Source organism: Nematolebias whitei, chromosome 14 (assembly GCF_014905685.2).
Source record: "Nematolebias whitei isolate Nwh7 chromosome 14, NemWhi1, whole genome shotgun sequence".
In the NCBI taxonomy this organism is placed as follows: domain Eukaryota; kingdom Metazoa; phylum Chordata; class Actinopteri; order Cyprinodontiformes; family Rivulidae; genus Nematolebias; species Nematolebias whitei.
This window is the reverse complement of record NC_056511.1, coordinates 19,944,159-19,956,028: the sequence shown is the minus strand read 5'-3', so window position 1 is coordinate 19,956,028 and position 11,870 is coordinate 19,944,159. Positions and strand designations below refer to the sequence as shown.

The window sequence follows — 11,870 nt, the reverse complement described above, 5'->3', positions numbered from 1 at the left end:
ATATGTATATATATATATGTATATATTCAAAAAGTAATCTGAATTATGGACAGGCTGTCTGGAGGTTTTCATTAGCTTGGCAGCATCTTTCAGCATCACTAAATCCCATCCTTCTCTGCCTCCTGTTGTCTGCTTCTGTTTGGCTGTGTGCGCCTTTTCTTCTTAGAGGTTGCCAGCAAACATAGCAGAAACCAACAAAAGCACTGATGTGTTGGCAGTCTCACACCAAAAAACAACAAAACAGACCTTGTATTGTTTTGTTCCTTAACATGGCACGAAACATACAATATTTTCCACCGTAAAAGCCGCACTGCCGTATAAGTTGCATCACTCCAACAATGTCTAATAAAGTGGGAAAAAAACATAAATAAGTCACATCTATTATGTGTCACCGCTGACCACCCAGAAACGTGGGCCGGTGTTGTGCCAAAAATCGATTGGTTGCCAAAATGTTGGCCGCGAGAGCGCGCACGGGAAGACTTTAACAAGAATTTAACAAGATTAGCACTTAAAAACAATTATTTATTTGCTCTAAATTATAGCAAAGGTGTGTCTCAGTTGAACTTTTACTTAATAAATGCATTTTAATGATCGAATCAGCTACATTTCACCTGGGCGGCGCGACAAAATGCAGCTGATTTCACGTTTGCTCCATGAATTCTGGAGCTAGACGAATGTGGCTTTATATGGCAAGCCTAGTATCTCATTAATAGCCACTTTTACCTATTAATAAGACACTTGGCTTGCCACAATGCTCGAGGGCCCTCTAGTGGCTTAAAATGGTAGTGTTTGATATTTTTTATGTCGGAATGAATGAGATCATCAGACCTCAGCCAAAAATTGGGTTATAAATATGGGGGAAAACATATATTAGTTGCTTCCATATAGGTCTCAGGACCTGCAAATTTATGCAAAAAGGTGCGACTTATATGGCGAAAAATACGGTACAAAGAAAGCTTCCACGGTGTAGGCTGTTCTCACCTGACATCTCACTGCATCGCAACATCCACTGCAGTTGGAGCAATTTCTCTACTCCTGCAAATATATGCATATATATAGTAAAATTTGTGATATGCAAACATAAACACATTTCCTTAAATTGTGTTTTGTTTTTTGTGTTTTTTCAGTAATCTCTCTCTCTCTCTCTGTAATTTTGTGTTTATACTGTTACTGGTTTATTTGTTGTCACAATACCCATAAACTTTGTTGTTAGAAGTAGAAAATGTTCACCTGCATGTGCGATTGTGTGAGCACATGTTCTCATGAAGTTTGTGTGTCTGTGTGTGTGACTCTGGGTGGGTGGTAACTGTTGAACTCTTCCATTTGGTGGGAATACTCCCCCCGTCAATCCTGTGGGAGCCTCAGCCCGTCATGTTCAAGCAGAACTCTTTGCCCTCTGATGCTTTAATCCAGTCTTCCTTCTCCCCTCCTTTTTCCACAATCAACCCCACCCTCTGCTGTGGTTGTCAGCTTTCAGCTAAAGTGTCTGAAACTGCACACACACAGAAGGATGGGTTTAAAGTTGTGCTGGTAGAGTTCAGTGTCAAGATACTGCTGTCATTGCTCATTTTATAGAAAGTGTTTTTAATTTATACTATATGAACTAATTTAAAACATATTGGATTCAGAAGTGTGGTTCATAAGTGTGACAATGTAATGAACCACTGGACAGATGTTAATGAAACTTTCAGAAATTAGTCGCTGGGTGTATATCAACCATTATTTAGCTTTTGGAAACCAACTCATTTCAAGATGGCTGCCACAGCCACTTGACCTTTGGAAACACAAAAATGATTAGAACAATTTTTTTTTTTTTTTTTATTCAGGTAAATCTTGGTGTTGTAGCAGTTGAGAAATACCCAATGCAATAACATGAACACTATAAATTTCACAATATTTTTACCTATGGAAATCGAAGAGAATGTGTTTGTAAATTGATGATGCCTTGCAGCCGTCTGATAACTCCAGGGTGTCCTTAGTTGCTATTAGTGGTGCGTTTTCCATGCTCTCAGTTGTGAGTCAGTACTGTATTCCATCTTCTGTTTTCTCACCATGATGGATTTTCGTCTTGTCCATTTACGCTTTGCACCTGCAAAAGAAACACATTTTGCTTGGAAACAATTTTTGTTAAAGCTAAGTAGAAAGAGGTACAGTAGTTACAGAAGATAAAACATGTTTTGCTTGGATAAAGCTAGCTGAAATTTAGGGTTAGGGTTATCACGTGCAGAACTTATCCGCAGCCTCGTTGCTGACCCTGTAAATGTCAAAGCCCAGTCACCCAGGAAGAGTGTCTGGCACGGTTCTTCAAGGATCCCCTGAGATATCAGCTGCTCTTACATGGAGTGTTGGAGGCCAGATCAGCTTCCACAATCCTGGAAATACGGAACATCAGTCGACTGTACTTTCCAACTCGACCCGGAAAGGGGCTGATTTAAAACTTTTAAGCTGACGGAAGTTGATGAAAACCTTTTCCTTGCTTTCAGTGCTAATAAATAATTTGATCCAATTCAATAGCATCTCTCATTCAAATTCTAAAAGTAAACTATTTATGAATTAAGAAAAACCCTTGCATGTATAAAACACAAACTAAATCCTGTCCAAATAATTATTTTGCTTTAGATAAAAGATAATTAATCCTTGATTAATCTGTAGTGAACCTGATCTGACCTCAAATCTGATCAGATGAACAGAGACTGTTATTTCATTGATCTGCATCCAGAAATACAGTTTGAGCCATCTGGTGACTTTCTTTCTTGAATTAATCAAGTAGAAAAGACAATCCTCTATGATCATTACTATTTTACAAATGTTTGATAATCAAATTGTGTTAGTTCACTCAATGCTTACAGGTTGAAGAGAACTACTCATTTTTATTTTACATAAACAGTAAGTAATGATTTTTATTCCTCATTCAAAGAAGAAATCAGGTTAATATGCATTTCTTGATTTTCTGTCTTCAATGAGCAAGTTTTGTAAGTATGTTAAAGGTCGAGTCTCGGTCAACTAAAATGTTTACTGAGAAGAAATGTCATGTTTAAACTTTTTCAGAAGATAATAGGAGTTTGACTCCACGAAGTCTGGTGTTTCTCCAATAATCTTTTCTGTCTGTTAAGCAATCTCATTCTCTGCCCTTGACTTTTGATAACATCTTACGTCACAAAACACACCTCTATTCTGGTCCATCCACGAATCAGAAAGCTCTAAATTGACCCGGAAGTCAACTCATTTAAAATGTGGCAACTTCCCGGTTCTTGCCAGAGTGCTGAAGAGTCTGATGTCGGAAGTCTGATAGAGAGTGCTAAGGAGATGAAAGGAGTTCAGAGTTCTTGGATGAAAACGCATTCAGGATGATCCAGAGACGTTTTGGGATTATAACTTCTGTTTGAATAACCTCGCACAACTCTCGAAGGATCTCAGCTGCTCTCAACGGAGACGCTGAAAGAGTCAAAGGAGGATCCTATACCGACGCTGATATATCATCAACCAGGTAACAGTCCACTTCGACCAAGCGTACCGTCGCAAGCTGAGATCTGAAGGAGCGTGCACGTTTCTGGTCCAACAGATTAATTCCCTCACAAATCTCTCTGTAAGATAAATCTCCATTTCCATCTTAAACTCTCCTTTCTCCTAAAATCAGTACAGATATTTTAGGAATATCTGAAGCAAAGTCCTCGATCACCGCCGTGTGATTGATGTCCATTATCTGTGAAACTTGTCTGTTATTATTTTCATATTTTGCCAAATTAATGTAAATGTTTGATGTTAAACTTTGATTCTGAAAATAAATGACCGCATTCATTTGATGGGTCAAAGATAAATAACGTCTCTCGTTACATTTTTGTTAAACTCAATGCACGACATTTACACAGTCAGAAAGATGAGGAACTCGTGAAAAAGTATGAATATATCCATATATGACATACTACAAATCCTTAATGTGTGTTTTAGATTAGTAAACCTTGAAGTCTAAGTAATTACATAGCTACTTATTCAAACTAGTTATTATTCAATTTTGTATTCTTTGTGTGTTTATATTTGTATTATTCTTGATCATATTGTATTTTTGATGGGTTTTTTTGTAACATGCTTCAAAGACAAATTCTGTTGTGGGTAAATATTAATTTGTTGTGATATAGAGCTCCCTTCTTCTTTAGTAACTGAAATTGGATTATTAAAAGGTGAACACGTCAATTAAGTGGTCAGTAAACTGACCTGGCGCCCCATTTCCTACAGGTGACACTCAGAAACATACTTAAGTCCAACACATCCACGAGAATGCTTCAACTGTTAAGATTTCCATTTGTTTTTGTTGTAAATATAAAAGTTAAGAGTATGTTCTGTTTGCTGTTGTTTCAAAATAGAGAAACCCTATTTTGATGGTTAAAACACATTTGGTTGTAAAAACAAAATATTTAGTCCACCTAATTTGAGCAAATTTGGGTCAGACAATATGGATAATCTTCAACAGATAACCTCAGTTCCTTTCTTCCCGTTTTATTTTATTCTGCATGTTTCCATTATGATCTATGTTTTATGTGAGGTTTTGTTGTGTCATGGTGGTCTCTTTGCCTCACTGTCAACTGCACTCTTGGTCTCCATTATTCATCACTTCTACTCTTGGGCTATTTTTATCCACTTTTGCAGTCATTCTCTCTTTCTTTCTTCGCCAGTTGCATTTGTCAACACATATACAACTTCCATCCATCTATCAAATACCTTTACCCACTTCTTTCTTTTCAGGTCACAAGGGTCACTGGTGCCCATGTGCACCACTGTGCGAGAGGTGGGGTACACCCTGGACAGATCGAAAGTCCATCACAGGGACACATAAAGACAAACAAGACATTCACATCACACACCTAGATACAATTTAGAGTTACCAATCAGTCGAACATGCATGTTTTTGGTCTGTGGGAGGAAACCGGAGCACCTGGAGAAGGCCCCCCATCAGGGATTGGATCCGGCAACCTTCTCGCTGAGTTTTTATTTATTTATTACCTTTTTTTATCCACCACATGCATTGTTACTGTACACGTGATTATTAAAAAGCATTTCACGTTGGAACAACATTCCGACGTCGATTTCAAATCCTGTTGTTGGCTGTTATATTTCAGTAGTCTGACTCATGACTTGTGTAACGTCTTGTAAGTTTTTTTTATTATGTGCATAAATAACGACTAATAAACTTTAGATTTTCTTTCTTTTTATTTCACTGTGTGAATCATCACCTTGTAATGGTGAGTTTGTGTGCCTGAATGCAGGTTCCTTCCTGGTTGTGAACCACTCATTCAGCTCTTTACCCTCACCAGGGTCCTCAAGCAGGCATGGAAATTTGCTCAGCAACTCTACGTGTGTTTTGTGGACTTAAAGAAGACATTTGGACTGTGTACATTGTGGGGAGTGCTCCGTACCTATTGGAATTATGTTGCTTTGTTCAATCCCTATACAAGTCATGCTAGAGTTTGGTTTGCATTGCCAGCAGTAAGTTGGACTCCTTCAGGGTGAGCATTGGACTCTGCCCGGGCTGCCCTTTGACACTGATTCTGTTCGTATTATGGACATAATATCACAGTGCAGCCAGGGGACAGCGGGAGTCTGGATCATTATCCTCAGGATTCTACCTCATGAACAAAACCCCAAGACACTTCAACTCCTCCATTTGAGGGAGTACCTCACTCCCAATCCATCCATCCATTATCTTTACCCGTTTATTCCATTTTGGGTCACGGGGGTCGCTGGTGCCCATGTCCAGCAATCACTGTGCGAGGGGCGGGGAACACCCTGGACGGGTCGCAAGTCCATCACAGGGCCACATAGAGACAAACGAGACAAACAACCATTCACTCTCTCACTCACACCTAGGGACAATTTAGAGTTACCAATCAGCCTAACATGCATGTTTTTGGTCTGTGGGAGGAAACCGGAGTACCCGGAGAAAACCCACGCATGCACGGAGAGAACATGCAAACTCCACCCAGAAGGCCCCTGGACCGGGGTTTGAACCAGGGACCTGTTCGCTGAGAGGCAGCAGCTCTACCAGTTGCGTGACCGTGCTGCCCCACTCCCAATCCAGAGAGGACAATTCACCCTATTTTCTACTAAGGACCATGGCCGCAGATTTGAAGGTGCTGATCCCAGGCCCAGCTGATTCATACTTGGTTGTGTGCCGCTCTAGTGAGAGCTGGAGATCACATCACGATCACACCAACAGGACCACATCAATTCATAAAAATTAAAAATATATATTAATCCCAGAGAAAAATAAATGTAACGCCTCATCCTGGTTTCAATAAAGAGTTGTTATAAGGTAGATGCTTATGACTGGGGGTAGGATCATCTGCAAATAGAGATAGGGAACAAAGTTCAGTTATTCTGGAGAGTTTTTAAGTAAAGCCACAGAGGAGCCAGTTGAGGTGGTTCGGACATCTGCCTCCTGGCTGCCTCCCTAGCGAGGTTTTCCAGGCATGTCCAACTGGTAGGAGACCTTGGGGAAAACCCAGGACAGACTGGAGAGACTATGTCTCTCGGCTGGCCTGGGAATCCTCCCAGAAATGGTGAGAGAGATGTCTGGGCTTCCCTGCTCAAGATGCTGCCTCTGCTTGATGGATGAATGAAATTTCACTGCAGCACAACAAAGTGTGTGCGCCTTTGTACAAAAACACCAATAACTTGTGATTATTCCATTGTACCTTGTGCCAGATTAGTGTAAAAAAAAAAAAAAAACTTTGATTTGTGAATGAGGAGTGTGTGACTGATCCATCTGTAAAAAGAAATTTGACAACTGCTGACTGCATTGTTTTTAAGTTTAGCAGTCCCCTCTAGAGGAAGACGGAGGACAACACAGTTACGTTTTTTCAGAATCACATTTTGCCAGTCAAGTGTCTGCATTCAGTGATTTGACCCTCTAAACCGTAACTAAGATTGTTTTTACAATCCAAGGAAACTTTTTTTATGGGGCTTTAATTTCTTGACATTGATCCATTTTGTATGAAAGATCTAAACAGTGGCACAGTTGGGAGAGCTGTTCCCTCTCAGTGAGAAGGTTGCTGGATCAAATCCCAGCCGGGTGCATGTTCTCACTGAGCATGGGTGCGTTTTCTTCGGGTACTCAGGTTTCCTCCCACAGACCAAAAACATCCATGTTTGGCTGACTGATAACAGAATTGTCCCTAGTTTAGAGTGAATGGTCGTCTCCATGTGACGGACTGGAGACATGTCCATGGTGTACCCCGCCTCTCATACAGTGATAGTTGGGACATCAAAACCAGTGAGCCCTGTGACCCAAAAGGGAAGCAGCAGGAAAAGATAATGGAGGGATACCTTCTAAACACATTTTGTAAATAAACCTTTGAATTTTCTGCAGCTACAAGGCGTAGGGTGGACTGTAGGGCGTATAATGACTAAATACCATTTAATTGATTTGTCTAATATTTCCTGTTTACAACTCAACACGGATATAAAGTGTTCTCTGACAAACAACGTATACGCTCAAACCATACAACATACCGTCTCAACTCCCTTGTAAACCTTTGCTTTGGCCCTTTTCTCACAAATCTTTTCTGCTTTGATACACTGTTGTATTAATGTATGAACAGTGTAGTCTCCACTGTCCCAAAGAATATCAAATGTTGACTTAAATACGAATGCAATTTTTTTGTTTTAATTTAACAGTTACTGTTTCAAGGTCAGTCACTCAATCTGTGGGGCTTATGTTCAAGTCCATTTGTAGCAGCAGGCCTCGAGATCATCTTTGATAGATTTGCTTAAACCACATTTTAAACACCTGACTATGTACCTCCTTAATTGAAAGGCTGAGATGTAGTCTAACTTTGCATAGACAAACACCAGAGTTCCACTTTTGTCACTTTTTGCTTCACTAGCACTCACCCCAAAGTAGTTAAGACAAAATATTATGGCATGCTATCATAGGGCACATTATACATTAAACTAGTACAATGCAGCCATCTATAGCTGGCTTGGACAAGACCTAGAATAACATTTGCTTTTGATTTGTGATCTTGGAGCTGGCTTGATGAAAAGTGCATGCTACATGTGTATGAAGTTTTGATAAACTACTGATCAGAAATCATGGGTGGGACAATTTATTTTTTTTTTCCTCCAACATACATCTGTAGATTATACTATAAAATTTTAGTTAGCTGACAAATTAGGTCAATTCATGTGTATTGTGCAGATTTTATCAACTTGTTTTTTTCCCCCTTTTTTTTTTTTTTTTTTTTTTTGAGGAAAGGAACGTCAGGCACAACACCCACAACAGGTAACTACTGTACATTATACAACATCTGTGCCCCCTCTAACCCCACATAAAAAGCTTCAAATGAAGACAATCACACTCGACTTTGTTGAACGACTTTATTTTACGATGAAACGTTTGTAAATTCTTTAAGCATTACCATATCTTTAGGACCAAAGCCAACTGGTAGACATATAGACTTCATTTGGACATCTGTCACCACTAGGAACATTCAGGACAGAAAATTAACTTCCTTTATCTAGTTAAAAACCCCGAGTACTGAAAAGGTCAAACTGTTACATCAAATAGCTAAGTTGGTCTATGTGCAGTGAGGAAAATCCAGTGCTTAATGTGACAAACTAGGTAGACTCAGCAAGGCCAATAACTCCACAGGCTAGACGTCCGCCAGCATTACCAGTCTTCAGGCTCTCTTCATTTTGTCCTTTTCCAAGATCATCACTTTTCTCATGTATCTAACAAAATAAAAGGTCTTGATAAATCTACTAACAAAGTAATTTTAGGTTCAAACTGACTTTCACAAATATATTACACCAATGACTGTTTCCTTACCACCATGGTTCTGCCAATGATAGAATGGGAGCCAGACAGTTTGATGAGAGAGTCTTCAATGCTTATCTTGGCAACATTATTTGCATCTGCCACCACATTCCCCAAGTCTCCAACATGTCTTTAAAAAAAAAAATAAGAAAAAAAAGCAAATGTTAGTAAAATTGAGACTTTCTAGCCTGATTAAAACCATTATTGAAACCCATTCACATAGGAGCATCATCTTTCCAAAACGATGTTTCCTTTAAACACAGCACTGTTCCTAGAAATGTTTTTTGTACTGAAACAGAAAAATACTAAAAGCCGTTTTAACCATTTCAGGATTGTATGTGGTGCTGCATGTCTGCCACAAAATTTATCATACACAGGGACGATGTTGAGCAGATGCAAAATGTAAACTGAATAAAACCGAGGATGGTGAATACAAGAGCAAAAAAAACAAATCTTTATGGACGATTGTCACGGTAGAAGAGCGTTACGTTTGTATTGCGTGCAGTTGTCACAGTTTAGAGTTTGAGATACTACAATCTCTGCGCCTTGTCCGGAGGTGGCAGAACTGCGTGGGGGATTCAGTAGGCAGGGTGCTGGGTTATGTTGCCAGGGAGTGGCGTCCTCCTTGAACAATGGAGAGGGAAAAACTGGACTGCAAAGTGGATCTTCCACTTTGTCGTACATAAAACTGTTACTGACCGAGATTACCATGATTCAAGATCCAAGACAGGTACAGTATCTAGAGGAACAGCTGGGTATGACACAAGTATGTGTAAAAAACTATTCCCATTTTTCACATTAAAAGCACACGCACACTTTATGTATATTGTTTTTATCTGCCACATTTGTATTTACAATGTGGACAGTTCAACAGTGTGGATAAAAATCTTTATGGTCTTATAGAATAAAGTAATAAATAATTTAACTTCTCTATTCAAAGCACTTTACATTTTATTAGCCCCGTTTGTTATTTCAAGTATTACAGTACATGATAGTTTAACTAAAGATGAACTACTGGAATCTGCAGCACAAAAACAAGCACGCAATCTGCCTTTGTTGTTACGTTTGGTGTAGTAGGTTGGGTTTGAGGGGAGACGTGACGCCATCGTTTAAAGGTTGTGTTTAGGGTGTCCTCATGAAAATGCAACGTGGCATTTAAGGATTTGCGCACTCTGAAACCAGGTTTTGAAATTACAGTGTAGGAACTCCTAAAGCGTGATTTCTGTGTACAGGGCTTAATAAAATTCAGGGGAGGGATAAAACACTAAAACCACCAAGTTCACCTTTCTTGATCTGTAGGCCCACCGTGATTCTTCTTCTCAGGATTGTAGTGAGGTCCTGCACTGACACACCCTGGTAATAAAAAATATTTTAAGAGCCTCAGTTTGAGTATGCAATTAAACCATGACGATTTGAAAATTAATTAGAAAATTAGCAATTTTATAAACCTGGAGAATGTGTACAAGCTTACCATTTGTGTTGTCCCCAAAAGCATGGACGTGAAAACCATGCTCACCAGGGGTAAGACCACTGATTTCACCCGTCACCTTGACGGGGGCTGATTCATTCTAATAACATTGGGGGGGGAGACAGTAAACAATGATTCAGGCAGCTATAATACATAGAAGGTAAAAAATAAATAGTTTGCCTGCGTGGTGTTGTCTTACACGATGTATAAACTCCTGTAAATGAGACTAATCCAACTCTAAACTGTTGTAGTCAAACCAAATAATTTAAAACACGGCACCAGTGCCCCTGCAGTGAAGGAAGAAGTGGGTAAAAGAAAATGGATGGGTAGACAGACAGGACGGTTGGCTATGACTCAGCAAAAAAAATGGGGCGGAATAATGTTTAAGCAACAACGTCCACAACGGTTCAACTTTAGTCTGCTTTTATTTTATTTTTATTTATTTATGGGGGGGCAGGAGAAACGAGGTTAGCACATGGATCGTTAAAGTGGGATTAAAAACTGGAGACCAATAAATTTCGAGGTTGTGCAACAGGCACTAGTTTGGATAATCATTACCGCGAAGGTTTAAAGGTCATGACTTACAGATACATTCTTAATTTGCGCCATGTCAGAGTAATTTCTCTGCTCTGGTCTAGCAAACTCGCTTGATTTTGGAACAACAACAAAAAAGTATTGAACTCCAAAATGTCTAGAACTTGCAGACTACTCTCGTGATATATAAACAACCTCGAAGCTTGTTTATGGTAAACAAAGAAGAATAATTCATGCAATTCTGCAATGATTTAACATGAACCAAGTTTCACAACCAGTTCCTTAAATTGCGTATGTCGCTAACTAGCAGTGAACGCCTTTCATAGAAGCTAACGTTTTCACTAGCGCGTAACGAATTTAGCTAGCTAGCTAGCATAAAGCTAAAAGCATAGGCTCAGTTTCATTTATGTTAAATGTTTTGTTTTTCTGCTTGCCAAAGAATACTTCGACAAATTGTGCAATCTAGCACAGCTTACCTCTTGCGCAAAGTAAACCGTGCCTTTGGGGGCTGCGTCCCCGGCTCCTCTCAGCACACATACAGCTTTGACCACCATCTTTGCTGCAACTCAAGGAAACCGACGTTGCTATCGCGTGGAGTGCCCTTTTTCCAAGTTTTGTACGTTCCTAATGGGCGGGCTTATGTCTCAGCCAGCCAATGAGAATGAAACAAACCATATGACGGACATTTTGATTGGTTAGTGGCCACGTCAGTCTGTATATGCACTATACCTATGCTTTATTAGTAAACACTGGTTTTGTGTTTTTGTAGTTACACCACTAATGGCCTTATTTGTACACATAATTTACTACTAAGCTTAAAATTATATTCACGCCTATATATATATATATATATATATATATATATAATATAGTAATAATGTACATGTATGTATTATATACAGAGAGAAATAGGTAGATGGTAGTAATAATGTACGCGGGGAAGGTGGGCCTGTGATCGAAAGGTCATCGATTCAACTCCCTGGACTGACAACATCAAAATGTGGGTGGGAAAGGCGAAACACCCACACCTGCCTCCACCCTCATTTGCCCCACTCT

At 39.5% G+C, this 11,870-nt stretch overlaps 2 protein-coding genes across 3 annotated transcripts in view; one reads left to right on the top strand and one right to left on the bottom strand.

Annotated features, from left to right (window-relative positions):
• Nucleotides 1-11,870, top strand: part of smad9 (SMAD family member 9) — a 937,424-nt gene that overhangs the window by 35,511 nt on the left and 890,043 nt on the right. The window lies entirely within an intron of this gene.
• On the bottom strand, nucleotides 8,360-11,434 carry sod1 (superoxide dismutase 1, soluble). The gene is made up of 5 exons (XM_037687978.1): nucleotides 11,291-11,434; nucleotides 10,284-10,380; nucleotides 10,096-10,165; nucleotides 8,825-8,942; nucleotides 8,360-8,727 (listed from the first exon to the last, which is right to left on the bottom strand). Exons 1-5 carry the CDS (start codon nucleotides 11,366-11,368, stop codon nucleotides 8,614-8,616), a joined length of 477 nt encoding a protein of 158 aa, XP_037543906.1. The 5' UTR covers nucleotides 11,369-11,434; the 3' UTR covers nucleotides 8,360-8,613.

Coding starts and splice junctions, on each gene's coding strand:
- sod1 (XM_037687978.1), bottom strand. CDS start 11,368: ATGGTGGTCAAAGCTGTATGTGTGCTGAGAGGAGCCGGGGACGCAGCC. Junction 10,381..11,290: donor CGGTTTACTTTGCGCAAGAG/GTAAGCTGTGCT, acceptor CAATGTTATTAG/AATGAATCAGCCCCCGTCAA. Junction 8,728..8,824: donor TCATTGGCAGAACCATGGTG/GTAAGGAAACAG, acceptor TTATTTTGTTAG/ATACATGAGAAAAGTGATGA.